At 35.6% G+C, this 27662-nt stretch overlaps 1 protein-coding gene across 4 annotated transcripts in view; it reads left to right on the top strand.

The window, feature by feature from the left end:
• CDH9 (cadherin 9) overlaps positions 1-27662 on the top strand; it is a 94662-nt gene that overhangs the window by 34633 nt on the left and 32367 nt on the right. For all 4 annotated transcript variants that reach the window (XM_068931506.1, XM_068931504.1, XM_068931505.1 and 1 more), the window contains exon 3: positions 15726-16020. In XM_068931506.1, coding sequence (XP_068787607.1) covers positions 15726-16020 — 295 coding nt within the window. The remainder of the gene's footprint in view (positions 1-15725; positions 16021-27662) is intronic.

Raw genomic sequence — 27662 nt, 5'->3', positions numbered from 1 at the left:
TCATAAGGATGATTTACATTCAACATCAGGAAAAGCCTCTGATAGTAAATATAATAAATACAGTGAAGTACTGGAAAAGATCACCTAAAGTGACAGGATTATTTCAGCACTGGAGGTTTCAGAACAGACCAAACAAAGATGTGCCAGAAATGCTGATCTTGCCTGGAAGCTGGAGGATGGCAGAGATTACCCCTTTAGATCCCTTCCTGTGCTGTATTCAAGGATATTGTGTGTTTTCTATGTTCAATGTTAAATCAGGTAAACTGCGTGTGAAAAATGGAACTAAATCAAGAAATAAAGACTCAAAAAAATGAGGAAATTCTCAAACTGTTTACCTCTTTTTTCCCCTTGTTTAATTCCATAAGCTGAGGCAGACTGGCCAGGATGCCAAGACCTTCAAGTTAAAAAAAAGGAGGCTGAAGAAAGCTGCCGGTTATTTGCATGTGTGCCCTATCAAGCAGGTGCCTGATGGAAGATGGAGCTTTTGCAAGATAACTTTTTTTGAGAATTTTAACAAGGCTATTAGTGCCATCTTCACCCGTAACATGCACATAGGCATATGACAAAACACACAGCTGCTTTTAAAGCCAATATGAGACAGTAAAATAAAGATGAAACGATTATCATTCCCCCCAATTTTTTCCCCTTTCCCTCCCTCCATGCTTCCTCTCTCAAATGTGGAATTTCTCCCTTAAAATTACACTCACCTGAGCCCAACATAGCAGTAAAGGCTAGTTTATGGTGTCTCCTTTATTGTTCACCATAGTGCTTACTCTTTGCCTAGCAGAGATGCCGAGCTGCAGGCTTTCAATTTCCATTTAAAATATCATTTTTATATTTTAATAAAAAATGACTTTTTGGAGTTTAAAAGCCTCTTGGTCTTGGCAAGCTCCCTGTGCTAAAAGATCTAAGCAGGTCTACTGCAAAGCTCTGGTTGGCTCAGGGCTCTGCCACAATAAGCTATTGTTATTCTCAGACTAGTCATGGCTTCTTGTAAAACTTTTTAGGCTGGTATTTCTCAGCCTTGCAGCTTTAAGCCACTGGGAAGAGAAGATTAGACTAGTGGCAATCTGCAGACCTATCATTATCTGTTATCAGGCATTCATTTATTTTGCAAGGAAAAGTGGGAGGGAGAGAAAAATTTATTTCACAGGATGCTTTTCATGATGCGGTATATTTATTGCATCGATTACATTAGGTGAGCAATTCTGAAAAGAGGAAGCATTTTGACTATATTGTGGTTTACTAGTATCTGCCAGTCTGGTGATAAAAGGAGTGTAAAACCCATCAGAGCAAATCAATATGTGACTACTTAGAAAGGGCAATTTGACAGCATCAGATAGGGGTATTGCGCAACATCTTGTCTGTCGGAGTAAGGTTTATGAATAGTCACCTTGAAGAGAAAAAGGGGAGCTGTCAACAAGCAACTGTCAAGAACAGCAAGTCTTTTCTTCTCTTCCTGTATTTGTCTGATACATCAAATCCTGTCCATTGCAGGAATCATCACACATTTCAGCCTTTCAGAAACTGAAAAATATGTTAGTCTAGCCAACATAATCAGTCAGTTTAACACTATGCTGGGTATCAATCAGAAGAGGAATCTGTAGCCCCTTATAAGTGGTAGAAATGCAACACCGTGGTCAAATCCTTGCTCTATGTATTACAATAGCAACATAAACACCCTGGGCTAACCTCTGCTTTCTCACACCAGTTTACATTCGAGTAACTCTGCTGAAGTCTCTTTTGTCTGTTTTCGCACAGCAGAGTTTAATAAAAAGAATTAGAAAGCATCCCGGCCTCCATGAACTTGGCAGAGGTTGTAAATTCTTCCCCATCATATATCCAATCTCAAGGCAAATCACACCAATTTCGCATAGAAGCTGCCATACCTTTTTTTTCAAACTAGGAGTGTGAGGAAATGAATACTAGGCTGATAATATTAAATGAGTTATTACGTATTCTCCACTTGCCTGGTATGAACTAGAGGAGAAATGGCATCACTTCCCCTCTGTTTAAGTCGTAGACCTAACACAACCTCACAGAGTCCTTTTGAAGGGCTTGCTTAGCTGCAAGAATACAGGAATGCCACGAAAAAGGCCATGAATCAGATATTCTTTGGATTGAGGACAGTGTTTGGAGACCTTGAGTTAAATAAGATAGGCAATCACGCTAGGAAAAGGAAGAGAAAAAAATAAAACCAAATATTTTTAGCTACCTATCTAGGGAAACATGCTTGAATGCTTGACTTTGTGGTATAAAGTGCTATAAATGATTGTTTTTACTTTTTTAATGTATGAAAACAACAAGCACTTAAGTATTAGTGGAATATTTGCAATACTTTTACATATGCACTTTCGAATTGCATTTATCTAACTTAAAATCTGATTGTCACTATATGTAGCCAGTTTTGCTTCTCAAACTGTAGCTACTGCTACATATTTCAAGTTAAGATCAGAAATTGATTTACTTTCCGTAAATACTGAGAATTAATTTGGTCCTTATAAAAAAAAGTTTTAGTTTACAACTTTTATGTAGCTGAAGGAGAATTGATAGCTCTCTATGAGGCTGTTAAAAATGTTGCATATACTGAAGCAAGCTTTACAAATGATGCTTTTCTGATAGTTCAATCTAATAGGGATTGTGGAAGTAAGTATATTTTTCTTTTTAATAAGCATTTGTGATGGATAAACACTGTCACAAACCAGGAGGTAAAACATTAACTGTTCAGATATAACTAGGTCAGGTAGCTACCTGATAGGACTGAATTAACAAGTGAAAAATAAAATAAGAGAAACTGGGTAAGTAAATATTTTTATCACTGCAACATTCGAATTTAAAATTAGTGAGACTAAAGATGCCTTAAATCAAAAAAAAAAAAAAATTATATATGCTTTTGGAAAGAATTACCATATGTTCTGTGTAATTCAACTGATTAAAAGAAATAATTGTATATATTTAATTTTAAATGGATGCTAATTAGATGTACACAAAAAGCGTGGACAACAAACTGGATCAAAAGAGGAGTGTGGCATGCAACAAGAATTTCTGTATATGTTTTTGGTGAAGTAAATGGAAGGGATATCATTTTAAAAAAGCAAAATAAATCATTTATGATTTTTTTTCCACTGTTACTGTAAGATGTATAGAACATGAAAGTAAATTCATCTCTGTAAAGGCTAGCAATTGTGAAGTGGTAGAGGTCACAGCCTGATTCCCACGCATTTCATATGAAAGATTTAGAATCATTTGCACAAGGATATGAAGTGAAAGGCAAAGTGTAAATCCACACAGAAGAAATTCTTTAGCCCTTCACTAAAATTGTTAATGGAGAAAAACATGAACAATCCATTCTGTTTTCATTCTGTCAGAGACACTGCACCTAACTGTCCTTGTACTTCAGGTGGCTAAATCTGGATTGACTTCAAAATGTGGAAAAGGAAAAGAAACAACAAAAGATACAGTCTGAATGTTATACTCCTTACAGCTATGAAAATGCTTTTTTTTTCCTTACGTTACATTCTCTTCAGGATAAAGAGAAGATATTTTCGTCTCTTTGATGAGGATAGAAGAGGAAGGGAGAAATAAAACCTTATAACTATGACTATTAATAATAATTTTCACTTCAGTAAGCACATTTCATCAAAATATCTCCAAGTATTCTATGTTAGATGAACTCACAGTACCTATGGTGAGGTAGGCAATGACATAATATCTCATTTTCTGAAGAGCAAACTGCAGCAGTGATGCTGAAGCAGTGATTTGAGGTTACAGAGCCAGTCAGTGACAACAACCAGACACGAAACTGAAACGTCCCTACCTGGGGAAAGTTTCAGCACAGTGATGGGGTTTATCTTCTTGAAGAGGAGGCCAAATCAGAGATGACAGCAGAAATCGCAGGTGGAAACCACTTAAAAAAGGAGCACTGCTGATTCCTTATCCCAAATAGTAATATCTCAAGTTCTATTTTAAAATCTATCTCCAAATAGTCAATACTACTTAATTAGCAAGGCAATCAGTTGTGCTGTGTGTAAACTACTGAATAGCTACCAAGAGAAATATGAGTTTCAAAGGATGTAGGCAATCAGTACTGAAGAACCTACTTTCCTAAAAAGTCAGGTTTTTAATAAGGTTAATACCGAATTAACATTGATATAGTCAGATTTTTATCTGCTTTAACCAGACCCAAATACTTTATCTATCCACGTTCTTAAAATAACATTAATTTAACTCATCCTCTATGCAGCTCCTGCTGTTTTATTTTTCATTAATATTTGTTCTGAGTATCTAAAACAGGAAGGTTAAATAACTCTTGCACTGCATACCTCCACACTTTGCCACAAATAAGCACTAGGAAAGGACTTTAACAGTGTTTTAAGTCAAGCCTTACCTACCTTCCACCATTGCACACTTGGAAGTTTAGTTTTACTTACACATTTCAGACATTTAAAGAGTCATCATTTAACAAACATATTCTAAATATGAGTATCCAGGACTGACCAAATTACTGCTTGTGAGGACTGTACAGTGTCCACAAAATATTTAGCTGTAAGAGACCATCAGGAAAAGGTATAAGTCAAAATAAAACTCAAATTTATTTCCCTTCATTTACTCTCAGTAGAAGGAGAAAGACTATCTGTTCTGCTTAGAATTGTAAACATAAATTCCATGCAAAAAATTTGCATAAGATAGATAGATAGATAGGTATAGAGATCTAGAGATATATATTCTGTTAATTGTTACTATACAAAAATGCTCACTCCTCAGGTAGCGGGTTAAATACCTTTTAAAATCACTATTGCTACTTCAGTGACGCTACGTTCTTTGATACAACTTAGTCTTCTAGTCCTGAGCAGACTTTTTCTCAGATCTTGTGAAAAATATCTACTAAGGTCCAGCTGGACTCAGTTCTACAAAAGTCACTTTATCCTGAAAATCCTTGCCATTATTGAAACATAGAAAGGAAAAAAATCTCATCTTAATTAAGCTGGAAAAGATATAACTAAGTAAAAGACAGTAAGACAGTTTGCTAATACTAAATAACGTAACAAGTACAATTCACCCTCTTAGGGGTTTTGGCTCTAAAGATCAAACCGTATTAAGTTCTCATTATCTGTGTACAGAGCATGGAATTAGGAAAAATACATCTTTTAAAGTTGTAATTTGAAACTTTTAGATAGAGAAGTGACTCTATCCATAAACGTGGAACCCCCAAACATCACTCCTTAGCTTGGATTTCAGGATTGAAACACACTTTATGTAAAAATAAATATATTTTAAGAACTGTAAATATTTTAAATTTTCTAAATATTTCTGGAAGCGATAAATAGTTGGACAGCTTAGGAAAAATGCACAGTTTTGTATCCACTTCCTTTGAGTCAACAGAGCTACTGTCTTTTTCTATTTGTGTGATGCTGCCAACCTGGATGCATGTTTACAGACTTTAAGGCCAAAAAAGGCTCTTTGATCACATTGCTTCACATCTTGACATCTCACTCTATTACTCTTGTATTGTGCTGTATGACTTTATGAAAGATATTCAGTCTTGATCTGGAAACATCGCCTTACAAATGTGTGTGTGTGTGTGTGTGTGTGTGTGTGTGTGTGTGTGTGTATGTGTGTGTGTGTATCTGTACACGCATATAAAACTACTACAGAATCACAGAATGATTGAGGTTGGAAGGCACCTCTGGAGATCTAATCCAGAGGACTAATCCAGATCTAAGCCAGATCTAATAGTCTAATCCCCCTGCTCAAGCAGGGTCACCTAGAGCAGCCTGCTCAGGACTCTGCTAGATGGCTTTTGAACATCTCCAAGGATGGAGACCACCACCTCTCTGGGCAGCATGCTCCAGTGCTCTATTGAAATCAGTGCTTTGATTAAAAGTACCAAAAAAGTAAAAAAGTAGGAAGAAAGTCCTGTTATCAATCTATTCTTCAAATCAGGGTGGATGATCCACAGATAGGAATAGTTTAATTTGATCATTGCAGCACTTGTCCAAAGTTAAGTCAACGATACCTAAACAACTTCAGGGACATTAGATTCATATAAAAAGAAAATAATAACAACAACAAAAAAAAACCCAGGTGCCTCAAACAGCCGTAATCCAATACCTGTAGATCTGGGGCAGCAAAGGAAGAATGAACTGCAAAGAGCGGCCAGACTTGTATGCTTTCCTGAAACAGCACCTCCTATTATCACTATCAAAGAAAGAGTACTTGGCTAGCAGGATCACTGACTCTGGCCTAGTCGCTATTGCTTATGTACATATTAGTGCAGAGCTGAGCCCAATTAATTTGTTCTGTTCAGGGTAAGGGATATTCTATCTATTTAATATGCTTATACTTGTTCTGGGGCCAGAGCTTTTATTCTTGCATAGCACTGTGCATACCTCGTGGAACCACCAATCAATTTGGTGCCTCTAAAACAGCAAGCGACATCACACGCAGGAAGATGTGACCCAGAAATTTCTACTCAGAGAAAATCTATGAGAAAAATATCCTATATCTTATTGTGAAGCCTTTAAAATAGTGGTGGACTTAGCACCTATTCCAGTGATTGATTAAAGTGATGTTGCTTGATGTTGAGTTGTGATGTGATTATTTCTGGCCTGTGGACATAATTGATGACCAAAGTCATTTCTTGTAAACCTTTTATCTCATGTTCTGGAACAGCCAAATGACAGTTCGCAGCAAACCATGAAGAAAAAAATTAGTTTGGCTTATTTCTTTTGACTGAAAACGTGCAACCCTGTTTTTGATTCTGAGAACAGAGAAAGTGGAACAAACAAACGCCATGTGCTCTGAGATCCAATTCTTTTTGCAGAAGTAAGAGGTACAACCACTTTTCCAGATTTGGCTATGATCTAGAGTATAGGACACAGGAGAAGTAAAAAATAGATAGGGTAAAGACACACTTAAGAAAAACCCTAATTTCCAGGACTTTATCCTCAAGATTTGGGGAAGAGATGTGGGCCAAGGGAATTAATTTCCCCTAATTATATTTATTTCAGCAGGACCAAAAGACTATGAAGGATTCTGCTCAGTCCTTCCTAAGTGAAAAGCAGATCTACTGTGTCTCTCCCTACCAAGTCAGAATCAGCACTGCAGCTGGTGTCAGCAGTGTGTTTCATAATATCATTCTCCAGAGAATTTGTAACAATAGACAGCTGAACACAAGAACCAGATGCTGGAAAACAGAAGATAAGAAAAGTAAATGTCATTTGCCTTGTTTAATATACAGTCACTTAGGTTACCATCACACACAGAGTGGGGTTGTTTTAATTAAGAAGTTTATGCTGATGTCACAAATTCAAGTCAGGTATATACATTGCCATTTAGCATATACATAAAAAAACCTTTTGATTAAACACACATGAATAGAAAATCAAGGTAAAGCAGATACTGCTATTGCAATCCACACTGAAGAGCTACTGCAGTTATTAAGATGCCGTTAGACTTTTTAATTAGTTAAAATGCTAATGAAGGAGAATATTGGCTGAGCTGCTGGTGCGGCTGCATCCCAGCTGCTGTAAATCTCACAAGGAGATTTGAAATCATACAGTGGGGACGCTGGTTAATAACCTACCTGTCACTAGCACCCCACATATTTTCTGTGAGATTTCAAGTTTGGCTGTGGTACTACAAATTCTTATTTCAACTGCAGTTCTTCCTGCGTTTTCTATATTAATTAATTTCTTTCGGTTTATGTAATGCTCATCCCTCCTCCTCCTCCTCAACTATTGTCTTCTTTCCCAACTCTGTATGCATACCTTCTTGGCTTGGAGTAAAGGCAGAGTGAGAATTACAGTCCAGTTTCCCAGAGTCAAATCAATTTTTGCTTTAAGACACGCTGTGCAGCTTTGGAAAATTCAAACTTTTCTGCACCACTGCTGCAGAATAAATGGCATAGTACAACCACCAAATACGAATAAAAACTGATGTAAATGTGCACCTGGTTTTGAAAAGGCAGTATACACATGGAGCAGTGTTTTCTTCTGTTTTGCGTGTTTCTTCCCTCAGTTCAGCAGGTATGGCTAGACAAGTGTGATTAGGAGATGTTTGAGGAACCCTAGAAGGACAGAGAGAACATCTCCACCACCACTTCTGAAAGTGTCACTGTATGACTTCTCACTTTGGACATGCCCAGTTAGCTTATGTTTCTCTTCACATTGCTTAACATTTATACTCATTGCTTTCACATTTCAAAGTGCATACGCGTATTTGAAAGACTTATACCAAATCCAACAGTTAAAGGTACCTTATCACTTGTTTATTTATGCCATATACAGACCATGATTTCTCTTTAAGTTTTCCAGAGTCATTAGGTCTGGGGATATTACAACCAAAACTCAACGCTTTCTAGCAATCAAACTATCAGTAATGCTGTATTATGCTAATTTTATGGAAAAAAAATTAAATCTAAAGTTATACATGGCATAGTCTTTTACCTTAAGCCATAAAAAGAGCTATGTTACGAAAGGTAAACTCAAGGAAAAGAATAGTAAAGGTAAAATTTTGACTGGTATATAAGAAAGAACCTTAACTGTAGTGGGAACTAAAAGGCCAAATATGCAGTGCTTTGGGGAGAAAAAAAGAGATATTTTCCATCTGAGGCATAAATTGTATATGAAGTATAAAAAGAATAGAGATGTGTTCGAACAGCTGTGTTATGGTTCAGCAAAATCTTAAGTAGAAATATATTTAGTATGAAAAGACAGTACCAATTTCACTCCTGGATTAGTTTTCAGTTTCACAAGGGAAAAAAACCAACAACAACAACACAAAAAATTGTTTTTTATAGCTTCCAAGTTTCCCCAACTGACTAAGTTGTGATAGCCTCAAATCAGAATATCCAGCACCATTTATACTTTACATTTTTATTCCTATGCTTCCAGCAATAGAAAGAAAACAAAGACAGCAGGCAAACCCTAATGTTCTCCTTTACAAAAGGCTTTTGAATAACACACAGTGGAACAAAACCTGATCCAGCCAAAATTAACAAAGAGCATGCAACAAGCCAGTGCTCAAAACTTCTAAAATACATATAGGGACATACAAAATCTTACCTTTAGCATTTGCAGCTTATTATGCAAATATAAATCCAACTTTGTTGGTGAACGTGGAAAGAAGTAACAGAGAAGACAGCAGTAGGATCCCTGGAAATGGTTTCACACAACTGTAATATGCAACAAGGAATCGAGCCCTTTTGAATATGATAGCACAGTTGCAGAAATTATAAAAGCACCTTGACAATTCTACAGGATGAATTAAAAAGAAATAAAACGGTAAAGCAGCAATACAACTTTCTAATACAACTGACCAGATTTTTGCACAGAGGAGCTCTCTTTTATACTGATACTTAATGGTGAATAACAGGTAAGGAGAAACACCGAAGCACAGTATTGCACAATAAACGAGACTACATTATCAAGAACGAACATAGGGAGAAAGGTAATGCGCCATGGTTGTATCTAACCTGTGGGACCCAGTACTGTTTTGCCGTGTCAGGAAAACACTCCAGTTTGAATATTCCTTCCATTCCTGCTTGTCCTGGTATCAGGAAAGCAAATATAAACAGTCAAGATGAATTGAAGCCTCATCTCTCTCTAAGATGTTCCCAGGATTTTAGAGAGTTCAGGAGTCTGGGACTGGGATTTGACATGGCTATGAAATCACTTGCCCTCCAAGCCAGCTGCGAGTCACCTGCCTACCTATATGGCCAGTTTATGAAACACCTGAAATAAGATTTCTGACTAAAAACCCTGTACTGTCACCCTGTGCTATCTCCACTGACATCTGCTTCCTAGAAGGGAGTGCCTTTCAGTATAAGAAGGCCTGAGACAGATACCCTTAAAGAGGTTTGCTTGCATTCTCGCTGTAGTTTAACTGCAACAATGCAGAAAGCAATTTGGCCTTCTTCTCCTATAGAAACATTCAATTGTACCAATTTAGCGAGATCAAAAACAGTTAATGTGATCTCAGTGATCCTCCATTAGCTCTTCACTTAAAAGTAAGGAAAGACCATTGTTCACACTTTTTAGATGGCATTTACAAGCAAACAGGGTCCATGGGAGACATGAAGGATATCAAGACTCCTCTGCTGGAGACAGCTGTGTGGGTGAAGGCAATGAAGGGAGGCAATCTGCAGTAAGAGACATTTTTCTGTACCATGATACAGAGGCAGACTTTAGATGGCAGTTAAGCCATCTAAACTGTAAACATCAGTACAGCACCTGCCACCATGAAAGCATGGATCTACCCTTCCCTTCATGTGTCTTTGTCCTTCTTGTCGTTGCATTCCTCTCCACAATGAGCTCATACCTCTTTTCTGAGCTTTAGGCAACTAACTACGTGTTTTCACTGTATTTATGCATAACAATCTCACAACTTAAGTAGCTCATATGGCTCTTTTCTTCCTTCTTCATCTACAACAATAGGTGTACAGAAATAAATTGCAAATAAAATGAAATCTAAATGAAGTCTGGTAATTTTGTGTTTGCAAATGGGGAAAATTCCTTCTTATCACTGCATAATTTGTGTTAGCTGTGTCCATTGATTCTCCCCTTTTCCATTGATTATATATCTGCCCAATTTCAAAAGAGTTATCCTCCATTATAGAGAGCTGAGAAGCAGATCAACTGTACAATTAATTTTAAATGTGGTCTTTTAGGAAACTGTTTGCTATGACAACATTTTTTTTCTCTTTCTTCTATGTGTCTCCTTTTGCCTTTCCATATCAGTCCATTAACTTGGTCATAGGAGATATCATTTTTCCTCCAAACAACACTTGTATCTTTTCAGCTCAGGATAATGGTAGTAGTTTGGGAGAGGTTAGGGACAAGCCTTTGCACATACTAACAATGTTAGACAAAATACTTCCTGAAACTAGACAGTTATATGTCATAACTACCATTTACTGATAAATATTAAATGTTAGGTGAGGACCAAAGAAGTAAGGTACTTAATTGAGAGGAAATAGAAATTTGCTGCACAACTATTACTCTGAGATAACCTGTTGTTTTTCTACTCATTTACTTATTGGAATTTACACTAGCATTGACACATGTAAATTTACGTTAAGATTTTTTCTAATAGCATCCAGAGCTTGGCTACCATGTCACATAAAAATTCAGCTTCACGGAGCTGGATAGACAGGCTAATTTCAAATGCATGCTTTTTCTATTTAAATAGAGAGAGAAAAAAAAAAAAAGATTGGGAGAATATTTGCAAATATGTCCACATTTCTAAAGCATACATTGTAACAAAAATGGCTAATTGTCACTCCCGTTACCATTACCAGTATCTTTATCGTTGATGATCCTCAGGAGAAATTGTGTTGAGAATGTATTTAGCCAGCCATATAAGAGACTACAGAAAAGGAAATGTGTGTAACATACTCCATTCCAACAAATTTCGGATGACTTGATGCTGAATACTGAATTTATGAAAACATTTGCTATTGAGGTGGTTGCTATATACTGAGTAATCTGTTATATTATCTATTTTATTTTATTTTACTGAAGTGTATGACTTCTAGCTCCTCACAGAAACTGTAGAACGTACAATTTATGACACTAGAAATGAGGTAATTGACAAGTTCTTTTTCCATTCACAGAGAATTTTGGTTTGCTAACCCTTTGCTCCAGCTACTGAAAAGGAACATGTAGGGTAAAGCAAAACAAAATATTTCAATAAGAATAATAGCTGATAGCAAATGGTAGATCTCCCCAGACCTACTGACGCTGGGAAATTTGCAGTAGTCAACGTTACTTCAGACCAAAAATATGAACACTAGTTTTTCCAGGCTGAACAACTGAGCTCCCTTTACACACAGAAGCAGCTTACTAAATTCGCAAAATTTACTACTATTTACTATAACTGTGAATAGGATTAAGAAAATTAGCCTGTTCTTGTTTTTTGTCTTTACTGAATAAAAGTCACGATATTTTGTAAACACGCTATAACAAAGCATATTTACTTGCAATTTTCTGTAGGCTTTCTGTAGAGCAATTAAAATTTGAAAGGTTGAAGACATGTTTTATGTTATATAGCATATATATTATATATTCAAAATATTTAAACTCTTTACATTACCAATCATAAAAACATAATATAGATTGATCAAAATTAGCTTGCAAACCCTTTTTAGAACTTTATAAATTCCTAAATTTATTTTGTGTAAATATCTACAATATTATGTGCAACTACCCTTCCTCAGAAATTAAAAGCATATTTTTTACTTTCAGAACTCTATCATCATCAGAGAATGGTGTAATTAGTTTTATACAGCTAGCATTTTATTTCTAGAAGACACTGGATAACATCTTTCTTCTTTTTTTTAAATCAAAATATCCCCATATTTGGCCCAAACTATCTTATGTAAAAATCTATATCACAGATAGATGAAGGTTCCTTAAATGTTTAGTGAAAACTAAAGTAAAGTAAAACTGATAGTTTATGACTGTACTTCAGGTGATCTTGCCAATAGAAAATTGGCAACAGTATACGGACATTTACTGTGTTTGAAAATTCTGTTCATCATTTGGTAGAAACATGAAATAAGCAGGAAGGTCAATATATACCTCACAGTTTGAGATACTTGACCTCTCAGTGGATAGTTTCATAATACAGATAAAGAAATTAACCTATTCTTCAGGGATCTATATACAGTTGACTGGCAGGATAAGAAAATGGCTATGGACAGATGTGTGTTTCCAGAGCCATTTGCTAGCACAGGAGAGGTGATTACTTCTCCCACTACTGGCTCATTATTGCTCTATTGCAAGGGTTATTGACCCTGGGTTTGTTCACACAAGCACTATTTACATTTTTCACTCTGTATTTCCTGAAAGATGCTTTCGTTAGCAAAGCTGACTAGAAAAAGTATTTAACCGTTGTGCAAACATAAACTACGTTATTATCACACTTTCAAGTAAAATTATATTGAAATAATTTCTTAGAAATAATTTCCAATAACGTATGCATTATTTATTTATTATTTCTGATACAATTCCACACATACAATATAGTCTTTTTTAAATGTAGAATTTTGTTTTCTCTTCCAAATTGGGAAGAATAACAGAAAAATCTCATTCTACACCCTCAGCCCCTTTATTTTTCAGTTCAGAACTATATGATATTTTGTTCCAGTAATTTGTGTTTATTTCTAAAGCAAGAAACTTTTGATGTGTCTGGCCAGATTACGCTCTTTCACTGCATAGCGGACCTGACAATTCAAGACTAAGGCTCCTGACAGTTAAGGCTCTTGCTTTGCAATCTGCCAAGCAGGCTGCTGTGAATATAATTTCTGTGGGCCAGGGGGTAGTTTAATCCCTCTAACAATAAGCTAGTTACATACATTTATATCCATCACAATGTGTGCTGAAGATACACATGTGCAGGAATATAACTTTCTAAAAACATGAAAACAGGATGTGCAACTACTCAGTTTTTCAGAATTTACATGTCTGACTAATGTTAGCGCTATGGAAACAATTTAGCAAATCACTGATAAGTCATTGATAAGCATATTTTGTGGGAATTAAGTAGTACCTCCTTATAACTGTGTGGGAATTAAGAAGCACCTCCTCATAACCAGCATGGGCGTTAGCTTCACAGAGGCCCCAACTTCGCTGGTGCTTCCCCCATCTCACCTTCTGCCTCCACCCACCTCCAAGTCCATCTGACTCTCATGTTGGATGATTTAATCTCTTGTGATTCCTAGAGTTCCTCACGCAGCTCCTAGCCCCACTTCTTGCCATAGTGCCTCCCCGAGAGGCTGAGGGTGCTAAGATATGTAGCACAATGGGACACTGCACAGGGGGGACATTGCAATGACTCGAAGAGAAGCTGGCCTGTGCTTACGAGAAAATGAGGTTCCGGTGAGGGACATCAATCCAGAGATCTGATACTTAATTTGGCATATTTAAAAAAGCTTCTACCTCAAGAAGAACGGCAAAAGTGATGTTTATGCCACAAGGTGAGGAAAATCTCAACAAGGATGAATGTGCAGCATTTCTTAGGGGCAGGAAATTGTCCTGCGGGGCAGGAGATGCAGTCAACTGGCCAACAGAAATGCATTATATTTTGTATTTGATATGAAAATTAATCTACTCTTTTTTTTTCCCTGAATAAAAAATATTTATCATAATCAATTATTTTAATTTCTTTTTGTATTGATTACTTAATGTTCCACTATCAGTCTCTGAGGTCACTCAGTGATTATATTTATTTTCTATGTATTATCTATAGAGTTGCCAAGTTGCCGGTATCTTTTTGGAGGGCTGTATGCTTGTTGTATACAATTCTTTCATCCCAGTGTATGTAATCGTCAAGAATTTTTGTAGATATTCATTACAGAGATATGCTGAATACATTAAGCCCTATAATTATTAAAACAGACCTCTCATCCTGCCTTACCTATAAGATTACAATAAGAATCAGCTCAATATGGTGAATATGTTAGGCTGCAGTATAAAACTGGAGAGAAAAAAATCAAAATGAAGAAATTTAACAAAATCCACCACAAATGCCCTTCATACAGGTAGAGTAATAAAAGGATGAAACAGCTCAGCTAGGAAACATGGAGTTAAGCACAGGCATGAGTACAGAAACAAGAAAAAAAGTGGCTCAAAATAAGTTTTCTGGCTCTAGTGACTACCTAGAGCAATACCTTTGCTGATACTGAAAAATATTTCTTTTTCGGGTGGATGATATGTTATGATATTGTTCCCTTTGGACCAAAAAAAAAAAAAAAAAAAGAAGGATAAGATTCTTTCTGTCTGTATTTGAAAAACACTCAGGTCATCAAGCTGTGGCCATATGTGACTATAAATATATACCTAAGGAAAATATACCAAAGATGCTCATGAAAAGGAATTGTATATCCCTTTAAATGAAATTATGAGGACAGGATTCAAGAAAAGAGTATTAGGTAGGAAGTTCTAGTGCCTGAGTCAGCTTTTTTGACTTGCTTTCACTGTTGTTTTAAGTCAGTTTTTTATAATGATATTATATGGCAAACTAATCAGTGCCTGTAAGTTCACACAGGGATACAGTTTGGAACTCTTGTGAAGAGATATAGTAGGAAAAGAACTGCTGAACTCCACTCAATACTTTGAAAATTTACCTCCTAGCGTTCTTGAAAATTATATCTCCTGTGTGGAGAGGACTAGAAAGAAGGAAGTAATTAACAGAGGTAAGATGGTCCTTAAAATAAAAAAAAAAAAAAAAGGTTTCTGAAATCAGAACTTTTACAGATGATTTTGGGACATTCAGAAAACTCTAATCTTTAAACTACTTTTCTTCATTGCTGTTACAAGGCAACTAGTTGCCTTACCAGAGACCAGAAAACAGGAAGATAGGCGTTATTTTACAAAGAGAAATTTGATAGTTTAGACCCCTGCTATCTTCAGTAGGGAGACTCCTGTTGATTTCTGGACAGACTATTGAAAGAAATATCATTTTTTTATTATCAGCTGGTCATTTTAAATATTTCTCTATTATCTTCTACATCCCCTTGTGTCCTTACAAAGTTGTTTAGAGGTATACTTTTGTGTATGACTGAGTCTCAAATTTGTAACTTTTCCAACCGTGAAACAGAAGATAACCACTGCTGACCCTAATTACAGTCAAGATTGTACAGACTTATTCATATGTGCTGAATGATTTAGCCTGTAATAACAATGCATATGTTTATAGAATTCTTCTTTTCTACCTCCCTGAAGCTACACACTGACCAAGATAAAGGAGATGGAAATTTAAAATACATATTAACAGGAGATGGGGCCGGCAGTCTGTTCATTATAGATGAAAATACAGGAGATATTCATGCTGCAAAGAAATTGGACAGAGAAGAAAAGTCCCTGTATGTGCTACGCGCCAAGGCTATAGACAGAAAGACTGGAAGACAAGTGGAGCCAGAATCTGAATTTATCATTAAAATCCACGATATCAATGACAATGAACCAAAATTCACCAAGGACATGTACACTGCCAGCATTCCGGAGATGTCTGGAGTTGGTAGGTAAAAACTTCTCCTTAAGTAAAATGCAAACAAGTTTGAGTGGATTTGGAACTCATAAGTAATTTGTTTTTTGAGGTATTTAACTCAAGCTTCTATAATTGGTTCCTGATTTTATTTGTTTCATCTTCATCAAATTTTTAATCCTTTTTCCATAGTAAAAGTTATTCCCTACTATTTTAAGCTTACTGTAACCATCAACTAAAGTAGCACATAAGGTTGTTTTATCAGTTACTACATAGTTTTGCCACAGCTGAGACTATCGCTTGCAAAAACTGTGTTTGTCTAATTCACTGAACCTTTCTGTACTTTCACACACAAACAACTTTAAACATGTAAGTAAATCAATTCATGAATCAAAAAGATGCAAAATATGTCCCTAAATAGCTAAGAACTCTTATTCTTCTTTTTGATCTCAAAATATGTATATTTTTAATGTAGTTTCTCTTCTTCCTTCTTCTCTTTTTTTTTTTAAAGATGTAAACATGTGAGCCCTCCCCTAATGAAATAATTCTTTTTGTTTAAAATAATATTTTTCTCGATGGATAAAAAGGTTACAGCTGTTCACAGCTGCTACAGTGTAAAGTAAAAATGTGGAATTTTGTTAGGAGTTGGGTGAGAAATGTAGCCTCAAAAGAAAATCATTCCCTAGATTTTGTTCAAATAATGTAAAGTGATGGCGAATACTCACTGGCATGCACTCGTCAGAAGCTGTTATGATTACATAAGTGCTTTACTTTTTTAGAGTAGAAATAGTTTCTCTGATAAGATGAGTAAGCATAAAATACATAGGCTATATGGGCAACAACTAACAGATGAACTGTCAACAGTCATTTACTTATCATGAATTATTTTAATAGTTTGCAAAATCAGCTCCAGATGATGGCATTGATGAGAGAGAGAATAAAACACCAATCAACGTTTGTGACCAATATGTATCATTGCAAGATAATTTATAGAAAGTAATTGTAGTCACTGAGAGCAGTAGTGGAAGCGTTAAGAGCCAGACCAGCTCTATTTTATAGTCATGAAAAGGTAATTCGTACACTACTCTATGTGATGCAGAGTGGTTCACCTAAAGATACAAGGAAAATAGAGAAATCCCTTCCCATTCAGAGTTTACTTTGCTGATAACCCATGAAGGAAAAATGTTCATAGCGCACCTGTCACTTAATTTGAAATACATTTCTAAGGAAAGAACTATATAGGAATAGAAAAGATAAAAAAGCATGCTGTCCAACTTTGACCTTATCATTTAGTCCAGCCTCATTAGAGTCATTGGAGAAGCGTGAATAAAAGAGAGTAGTATCAGATCCAGTGCCTTGGCACTGTCTTTGAAATTTTAAGTCTATGAAAAGTCTATATTTGATGAGGATGATGATAAAATAAATATCATTATGTACGTTGAATTTACTTTACGGTGAAAAAGTATCCATAAAAGATCCAGTAAAGGCAAGCTTTTCTGTGAAGACAGCGTTAAAGTAAAAGTACTTAAACAGTATAAAAGCCCTTAGCTTCCAGCATGAAGGCAAAAATGAGATCTGATTGCTCTTTTTTGGGTCGACATTTACATTTAGGGGTATAAAACCTACATCAGAACGGCAATTTTTATCATTCAAATTTGAATGGATACAAGTAATTTTGTAATTTCTCAGGGTAGCAGAGAATAAAGCCCCGAATGCAGCTCAAAGTATTCAAAGAACAGAAATTTGATGAACTCTAAAGTCAGTCATAAGAATGTTAATCCAACAGTCAGGGCACAGGGCACACGTCTAATCAAGCAAAATCCAAAATATCTTGACTACTTGCTTGGTAGTCAAGACACATACATAGGTGAGAACTACAGTAACATTTTCATCCTTGGAGGCCCCTTTCCCATTCCTCCAGATGAAGAAGCAGATGCCACGACTGGAAAAAATGACTTAGCCTGGCCAAAGGTGATCATCTTTCCTAAGCCTACATAGAAAGAAAAAGCCGGAGTAGTCCTGCACTACCTGCAATAAACACTTAGGATCATGAAGGTTATTTGATATCACCATAGATACACAGATTCTTTCATGTCTAATCAAATTAATATTCCTGACTGGAAAGAACTATACAAGTACACTATACATATTTTAAGAAAAAAGTATTCTCATGATGTGCAGGCCTTCCTCATCTCCCCTTTTGGGGGAAAATCCAGGTTTCTTCCCATCCTTTCCCACTTTTGTGCCTAAAAATATAAAGATTTGTTCTTATATATATAAATATTTCTTTCAAATTTAACAAATATGAAAGCTTAGGAAAGTGATATTAAGATCAAGAAATTGATGAGGAATCATTCCTAGCAATGTTTCCCAGCAACTTGTGTATCTGCTGTTCAAATACCAACTCATACTATATATTCCTGCCTATGTTACCGCCTGTTTCTTGGAATAACTAGATCTAGAGCACACAAGGGAGTCTACATCTCTGATAGAACGTGTAATTGTCAGTATCAATAGACAAACCTTGCACAAGGTTAACTGGTTTGATAGCAACAGCAGTGAAAGCGTAACATGGATTTTCAGCACAATTCAAGCACTAATCAAGTATGAATGCTTATTTGTATTACTTTGTATTAATCCTATGCTGCTGCATTTAAACTGCAACCATTGAGCTATGCATAAGTTAGCTTGATATGCCTAAACGTGATCCAGTCATAGCCCCAACAGCATTATGGTTATGCCTAAAGTGCTACATAGTGAAGTTAGTTCTAGAAGTAATCAAAACCAGTGAACTAAGTTGACTGCAGTATCATTTCAGATAAATTTTATGGAAGTGATCATATAAAATGCTCACAGTCATATTAACTTAAAAATTAAATGAGAAAGTTAGTTTAAGGGATTCTAAAACTCAATAACATGGAATTCCTCATTAAAATCAGCTACTATACTGAAGGACTGGAGGATAATAACTGCTGTAACTATATTTTTAAAGAGTGCTATAGCTGACTGGAAGAGTTACGGACTGCTGAGATTTATTTCAGAACTATGTAAATTGGCTCAATAAAATCTGAAGAGTTCTATAAAATAGTTCCAAAAATGAGAAAAATATGCTAGACAGTCCCATAAAGGCTAATCAAAACAAAACATAGAAAATTAAGGAAAAGAAGGTTCTCAGCATTTCAAATTTATGGAACGCCAAAGCCGTAAGCTGAAATCTTGGCCACAATGCAGGGCAGGTAGACATCAAGCATAACATTCTGATACGGTTATGTTTTAGAAATATTGGAGAGGAAAGTTCAGAGATGGTAAATCAAGTTATGAGCTATGGGAATAATCGTCAATTTCCTCTTCACGCAGACAGAATAGAGCAGCCTTAACTGTGAGGAAAATAAACTCTTTTCAGTTTTGAGGCTTTATTTAGGAACTATCATCTCATGCATGTTACAATGACATAAGCTATGATCTCTGTATTTTCTCCTAACGAAAGATGCTTACCAAAACAAAACAAAAAAATCACTATGAAAATGACTTTTCTCAGGATAAAAGAAAAAGTTATTAAGATATTTTTAAAGAGGGAAGTTAGCAATAAGATGCTTTGTGAAGTTCAATTCCTTTTGACTCCTGGGTCAATATTATTACATTCTCTCTTACCTATCCTGCTAATTTTAGTGGGTAAGGTTTACCATTGTTCTCATTAAGCATCTTTAGCATAGAGCTAATAAGTATTTCATAACACAATTTTAATCTTTAAATTGATCCTTTCAAGAGAAAGGATAATGCCTAATTTAACTTGGCATTCATTTCTTCCTACTCAACTCCACCGAGCCACTCTGGATTGTATAGATCTAACCAAAGGCAGCTAGCTCCTGCTGCAGAATTTCTACATAATAAGATTTGTGTAGCGTACAGATATAGAGGGTCATATTTTAAATGGCTAAATTTAAAATTACTAACCTTCCCATTATGTTTTTTTTTCACTGCAAATACCACCAGCATAAAAGATTTCTTCTCACTAGGATAGGTGGAGAGGCATTATATATGAAATATAAATGCGAGTTTTAAACTAGACATAGAGAATTACAGCTTGCCTACCACATGCATTATATTTAGCAGCTACTCTAAATAATGCATATTTTAATAGATATATATGCACACACATACATGTATGTATATATGTATAAGTACTCACAAAGAGAAAGAGAAAAAAAGAAAGAAAAATGAAATTGCAGGAAAACATGCAGGGTAAAATGCATTACTACTGCTACCTTTGTTACCATGCTACTGTCTGGTAATACAGTGAAATATATTGCAACATCAGTTACACAAAGGCCATGATTATATTAGAAGCTACATTATCATTGTTCACTACTCCTACAGTCTCTCTTCAGAATCATTAAGTCTCACGACTACCATTGGCTTTCAATAAGACTGCATTCTGATATTTACTTTAGCAGTTACATCACTTTTTCCAGTGTCATATCATCAAAACTATGCATCCCTCAAGAACATTTTGCTATTTTGTATAAGAAGGTCTTACAAGAACAAGTGGGCCTTGCAGGAAAAAAAAAAAAAAAGAAAGAAAGAAAGAAAGAAAGAAAACAAATACAGTAATCTTCACATTTTCTATTTCTGACTTTGCTTATGTAAATAAGCATTAATGTACAGATGTAAAAGTGTAAATGAAGGTAGCTCTCATTTTTCATAATTCAGCAGGAAATAATTATCTTTTTCTCCACTGCAGATTTTTGCTGGTTTCAGACACTTAAAAACAAAGGCTATGGCTGACTGCCGTAGCTTTGTCACAAGCCTGCAGAAACTAATTTGCTAACCTGCAAAATTTTGAAATGCTAATTGTTAACATACACTTTGTTCAAAAATAAATCAATTTAGCTTGAAGATAAAGATATATTTCAAATCAATATTTTTCCACATGTTGATATTTTACATTCTGCAGTTAGAATATGGCATAAGAATTCCTTTTAGATTTCATTCAAAAGCACAGTGGCAGAAATCCTGTGCCTAGAATACTTCTTATATTTAGGCTTGCATTTACCACTATAGCTAAAGAATTTCAAGACCTTTATAGTTGTCAAAATCTGCCAGAAGAGGTTTCTCTTCTCTGCATGCATTACTATAACCTTTTTTTAAATTTGATGTCTTTGTTATTTGTGAAACAAGTCTTTATGAAGAAGAAATTTTCCCTTTCTTTCAACAAAATAAAGCTGATAATATAAAATAAGAATTCAATGCCTCGTTAAACTTCTTTTAAAGAAACCATCAAAGTGAAAAGGATGAACAACTCTTTTTTTTCTTTTTTTTTTAAGAACATTTAATAGAATATAGATTTAATGTTTGGCGAAACTTTGGGGATTTTGGTTTTTTGTTTATTTTGGATACGCATCTTGTTAGATATTTGCATAGAATTTTTTTTATAATAGGCTTACCCTAAATTTTTGTTAGGAAAGTATATAGTCTGCTCTGTAAATATTTTGTGCTTGGCGTGAGGAAGAATATTTTCTGAAAAGCATGAGGGGTGTGCTTCATTTTCAGACTGTGTTTTTACAGTTATAAAAAAAGAATCACTGAAACTCCAAAGGAATCCTATTTAGGTCACGATTTTTCTTTTCCTTAAATTACTCTATCATTTGTATAGCGCCATACGTAATACGGATAGCATTTTACTGGCAAAAAGGAGATCTCTTCTGTAAGTAACTTACTTACTGGAGCTCTGATACTATGAACAGATTACTTTGAATTTGTATAGCTCCATTGACTTAAAGCTGGACATGACAAAAGTGTTAGGAGGTTCCTGAATGGACTTTATCTTAGGATTAATGTATACAAATTATGTAGCGTTTAAATGTCCATTCACAACTATCATGTTTTTTCCTCAGGTATATCTATAGAGGGAGTGTGTATCTAGACACACAAAATTACGTATAAAGTAGAATCTTCAGCTCTAAAGGAACCAGAATGAAACCATCCTCATGGGAAATCCTATGAGTTTACAACATTCCCAAATAACTATCTGATCAAAAAAAGCAATAAAAAAAACCTTGACTCGAATGAAAAGCAATAGCTGCCTTTTAGGATCAAATCAAGCAATGTATTTAATGCTTGTATGTTAACAGTTTCACTTTGGGAAGATTATATTTGCACGCTTCTACTCAACATCCTAACATAATATATAAAATTAAAAGTATATACTGAATTTCAATGTTATCCTTTCTCCGTCAGAGCTTTATTAATTTTGTCTTTGCATTAATCATTTTATCCATTAATGATTAACCATCATTGCTGAAGAAGAAATTGATTAAAAATCTCTTAAAAAACTAATACAAGCAATCTCTTTAAAATGAGTATATATTTGAAATATATATGAAAGTAAGGAAGAAGCTTGAATAAAGAAACTGTGATGACAAATTTGAAAAATTTCTCATTAGCCACCAAACTACAGTCCCTTTAAAGTTTACACAGAGTATATTAATGTCGTACTAGAAAGAACTGAGAGATACGGCACATTCAGAGAAACGAAGGACAAAAATCGGTGCTAATAGGATTCAAATCAGTATTTCTGAGGAATTCAAATAATTCACAAACTTACGCGTTACAGAATACTTTAACATTGCAGATAAGCAGATCTTTAATCTACAACTAAAAGGAGCAGCTGTACTTTTATTATCTCTCTGTTCCTGGCTGTGTGATCTTATGCCTTACCTGCTGCCCTGTCTAACCCCACAATAAGTCAGTTTAGGGAACTAGATTAGCAGAAAAATAAGCTGTTTGATTGTAATATTCTTTTCCTGCTAGCTTTGTTCCTTGGATCAGATGAGAGGAGGTTAGATAAGCACGGGAGCTGCCGCTAGGAAAGCGATAGGAGCGTGCGGAACATAGCAGGAAAGGGCAGGAGAGACTGTTTTATTCAGCGATAGTTAACCATAGCTAAATGTGCATAGCTAAATGTATGTAAGTCCATAGTTTAATGTATTCATTTTTTCTTCAGCAAGAAAATCCTTAGATCTTCTAAACAGAGTTCCTTGAATTTTTTATTTTCTTTTTCTCCCCCGCCACCCCTTTTTGGGGAGCATGACTCTTTCTCAGCTTGTTACGAAAGGACAAGACTGAGGCAGCACGACGGGGAATCCAGAAGCATCTATTTACCCCCCGCAAGAAACCGCTGCCTCCTGATTTGGGAAAAAAGGCAGCCTGTGCAGAACTGCTGTCAGTAAGCCAGGGGGCTAAGCGCTTACTGTAAACACAGGGCGTAAAGTGTAAATATTTCTCACGTTTCTGTCTGAAGGGAATCGAGCTGCTGCCAGCAGACTCTCTTCAAAGCTTGTGCCCGCGCCTGAGCTCCCGCACACTTCCACCTGCTCACCCGTCATGGCATACGGGGCTCAGCCGCTCCTTGGGGGAAGCGGTCAGATGGCAGCAGCGCCAACGCAGTGACCGGTAAGCAGGACAGACAAGTGGTAAAGCAGGACGTAGGGCTCGAAGGTTTGTAAACCGACTGGCCTAAATCTAACAGATATCACTTCAAGGTCACCATGAGTTTGTTTAATCACCATGTGTTGCGCTTTCCCACCTATCAGTGGACAGCCAGTAGACAACCCTACCCAGTAGATACGGCGAGACACGTTCAGCCCCTGCAGTCACGGGCGTCATAGCGCCCTCGGCATGACAGAGCCTTCTGGCCGAGTGGGATTTGCAAGCCTGAGTTGTCTTGAATGAAGCTTCCCTTTACATCTCTCTCAAATGATTCCGTGCAATACTGTTTGCATGGCTATTTTATTGCATCCATTTTATTCCCCATTATCTGTGCACATAAAAAAGAAAGTGGGTCTGGAGCTCTCTAGATCAGAGCTTGAAATTAGTGTCAAAAGTGCCTGTATCATGCTTACACTAAAAATTGTTTGATGTATCCATTTCCCTTCCTTTTATTTCAGTAGTTTTTCAACTTCAACACTCCAATCTCTGGACAAAACCATAATGGGCCTGAATGCTTTACATCAGCGTTTTTTGCTCACACTGCAGTGCAGTATAATGGGAGATGTTCTGCCTTGTTAGAGATGCTGTCCTTCAGCTGGGATCTTAAACCAAGGCCCTTTCACTGTAGCTTTGATGGCTTCACAACTAGAAGGTGAAAATCTCAATGTCAGTCTGAAAATGTTAAGGGATAGCTATGTTGCTTTGGCCCGTATTTCCACCTTTAATATAAATGTGTTACAATTCACAGCCATGTGCAACTTGTTTTAGGAGCTGCAGTAAATATTGAGTTCCTATGCATGGTACCAGCTTACAGGCATCTAATTTATTCCTTCATGAGCTGTTGCTAGCACAGCCACCAAGTAATTTTGCTTCTTTGAAGATATACTACAACAAAAAGGGTACACAGTGAGCCCATTCTCACATTTATGTGACCATACAGGAGCCTGCAGCAATTGGACTGCTCATGCTAAGGACTGGGATAGCTAGGACTAATTAACACTTTTAATGTTAAAAACACATCTGTCTCTATCAGAAGAAACATGGCAAATGGAGGAATAGGTACGTTATATCCCGTATTAAAACTAAAGCAGCACAAAAAGATTAAAATAAGCAAGTTAATACTAGGAAGGAGGTAACGTGTTGGCTAAGGGCAGATCTTGCTCTTAAAGTCATAACATTAATTTCTCCATTTCTGCCTTGCTAATGCACAGGGTTCTCTCCTATTGTCTCACACCATATAATTAACTTACTTATGTGGTCTTAGGTGGCTGAAAGAAATGCCTTTTCTTCATTGAAATGATTTTTGAGAGTAGGATTTCTCAAATATTGAATCTGTACTAGCCTGGGAAGACTGGACACACAGATCTCAGTCATGAAGCAGAATTAACTAGCTCTGAATTAAATCTGTTTGAGAATTAGTTATACGTAATGATAAAATAAATTTATAAGTTATATTGAGAACTACTATTTCATTCTTTTATTCTGTGAAATCAAAGCACTACAGCAAGCCTTTGGAATGCTCTTAGTGTAATCTCTTGAAGACAAAAGCCTTTCAGTATTTTTTAAAAACGAAAGTACTTACTTGAGTGCCTGAATATATATTCCAGTTGCTAACTTTATGCGGATGAGTGTAAAATGCCAGGCTTATTCTTTAAAAACATGCTAACATATGACAGTGTCTATTTTGTAAGTGAAACATAAAGGCAAATTTCTTCATCAGATTTCTCTACGAATACTAAGTATTTCTAAAATGTGTATATAAGAGACAATAAATTGTATATTGGTATAAAATAATATGCAACAAGTTATTCCGATGCAATATAAATTAAAGTAACTAAGTGTTATACCCAGCACAAAGATGCTTTGAACATAACTTTCAGAGTTCCAAAAAGATAACAGTCTTATCAAGCACATTAATCTCATTCAGGAAACAAAAGGTTCAGGTTCCAACATCCTTATTAATCTTGGGTACCTCATTTAACGAGCTATCACTTTCCACGCCGGCCTTCAATTTTAGTAGAGCTACTGAGAAATGAAGACTTTATCTCATGTGAATTAGAATGATCTCACACAGTTTTGCTGCAGTGTAACACCACCCAAAACAGTCAGCTCAAGAAAGGAATGTTATTGTCCCAGAACTCTGCTATTCTCCCTCAAGGAGGCCAGAAAATGGCTCCCTAAAGTAATGGATGGAATTTGAGTGTCTGCCCAATAACAGATGCAATGCTATTGAATGAGTTACTTCTTCACTTAGAATAGTGGTCATACATGCATACAGACATACATATAAGCTTATAAATATTACAGAAGTCAAAAGTGGAATTTATTTTAATAAGATCATGAAAATAGGCATGAAAATTGATAATAAGAAGTTTCTGGTAACATAGAAGATAAATTATAGAAATGGCAGTTACTGCATGTGTGTGTTTCTTCATTCAATTAATGATGATTCAGCTCAAATTCCATATTACGTTATATTTTTTTCACCTTGTTAATCGTATAGACACTTTGGAAATTTTCTGTGGCATACACTGCTTTCATAGAGTCAAGAAAATGAAAATAAGAAAAGACTTATCATAGACTAACATGTCTAGCCATTTCTTATTTGAAAATTGTTCTATATTATTCCCATTGATGCTCATCATTTATTAAGTATGTGGAGCAATAGACTTTTATCATTTCTCACCTCAATCACCACATTTTTCTTAATATCTAGGAAAATATGTCTCTCTAAGTTTTTCACAAAGGTAGCAATTCTGAAGCTCACATTTACTTTATGATCAGCTATGTAATCAGGTGCCTCAAAAGAATTTCCGGAATAGCTTTTCCCAGCAACCTCATATAGATGTGATACTGTGAAATTAAGATCAAGTATGATTAAGCTCTCTGCAATACCAGTTTTACTGCTTACGGAACAGTTGTTCATGTCCTCACTTTTAATAAAATATTGCTTACATTTAATTGGTAATTTTTTAAAAAAATACCTAACTTGCTATCCATTGAATTATGTACAGATGAGCATGAATAACCTACATGAAACAGTGTTGTTGTCAATAAGCCACAAATTTTCATCAAAGCTTCCTGTCAGAAAGTCAACTCAGTAACAGCTACTTCATTCTGCCCCAAGGCAAATGATAAATAGCCTGTGATAAATAGGGCTATGTACACAGTATATTGGAGGCATAAACAAAAAATCGAAAGGTTTATTTTCTCATAAAGTCAAAATATGTGACAGTTGTGCAAAACACCTAAATAATAACCTCCTCTCTAGCACACTGAGGCTGGAAGAGAGAGAACAGGAAAAGGTCTTATATTTCATGGACTGGAAGACTAGGATATAATGAACTCATGGATAACATTTTAAAAGATAGCCTGGCTATCAGGAAACTACGTCCATCTGAAGAAGCCGAAAAATTGTTTAGGACCATATGTCCAATTAATTTTCACTGAGACCTAGACATCCCAGTGTCTAAATCAATTTTGGAAATGGACTCAGGCAAGTTTAAGAATATTACCTCCACTAGTGATTTTGAATCAATAAATGTAATATTTTCCAACTAGAAGTTTTCAAATCTATGAGATCTGAGATTGCCCAGATGAGACTATCCTCATGATATGCATAATTCACTATGACCAAAACACTATATTCCTGCAGTCAATGTACAGATCGATTTGGCAGCCTACTGGCAACTCAGTAATACTTAGCAGAAGACTGTGCATGTGAATCATTTGGCAGATTGTACTCAAGACATTTGAACACTTTTGAAGATGAATGAAATGTCTAGAAAAAATAATAGGAACGTTTCTAGAGCATTCCTACTTAAAATTTTAAGGGTTTTGTCTAAATATACATCTATATATGCATTCATATTTATACTTACATATGTGAATTTTAGAACTGCTTTGCTGTTGTCTAAAAATAGTACTCTAACTAGTGCAATTTCAAAAAAGCCCATGACGAAGATACTTCTGGAATTTGTTTCATTGTTTCTGCTTTAGATTCTATTTCTCTTTCAAATTACAGCTTTGTTATCATTTCCACAGACAACATCCACACTATCTAACCATGACAGAAGTAAGAGGCTTTCAAGAATCACACATTAAATTAATGTAAATTTGAGTTTACCAACAATATCTTACTTTACTACATTTTCATAGAAAATGACTACTTTCTACAGTTATATTAA

The sequence above is a fragment of the Struthio camelus genome, chromosome 2, assembly GCF_040807025.1.
Source record: "Struthio camelus isolate bStrCam1 chromosome 2, bStrCam1.hap1, whole genome shotgun sequence".
NCBI classification, from domain to species: Eukaryota; Metazoa; Chordata; class Aves; order Struthioniformes; family Struthionidae; genus Struthio; species Struthio camelus.
This window is presented reverse-complemented; position numbering and strand designations above follow the sequence as displayed.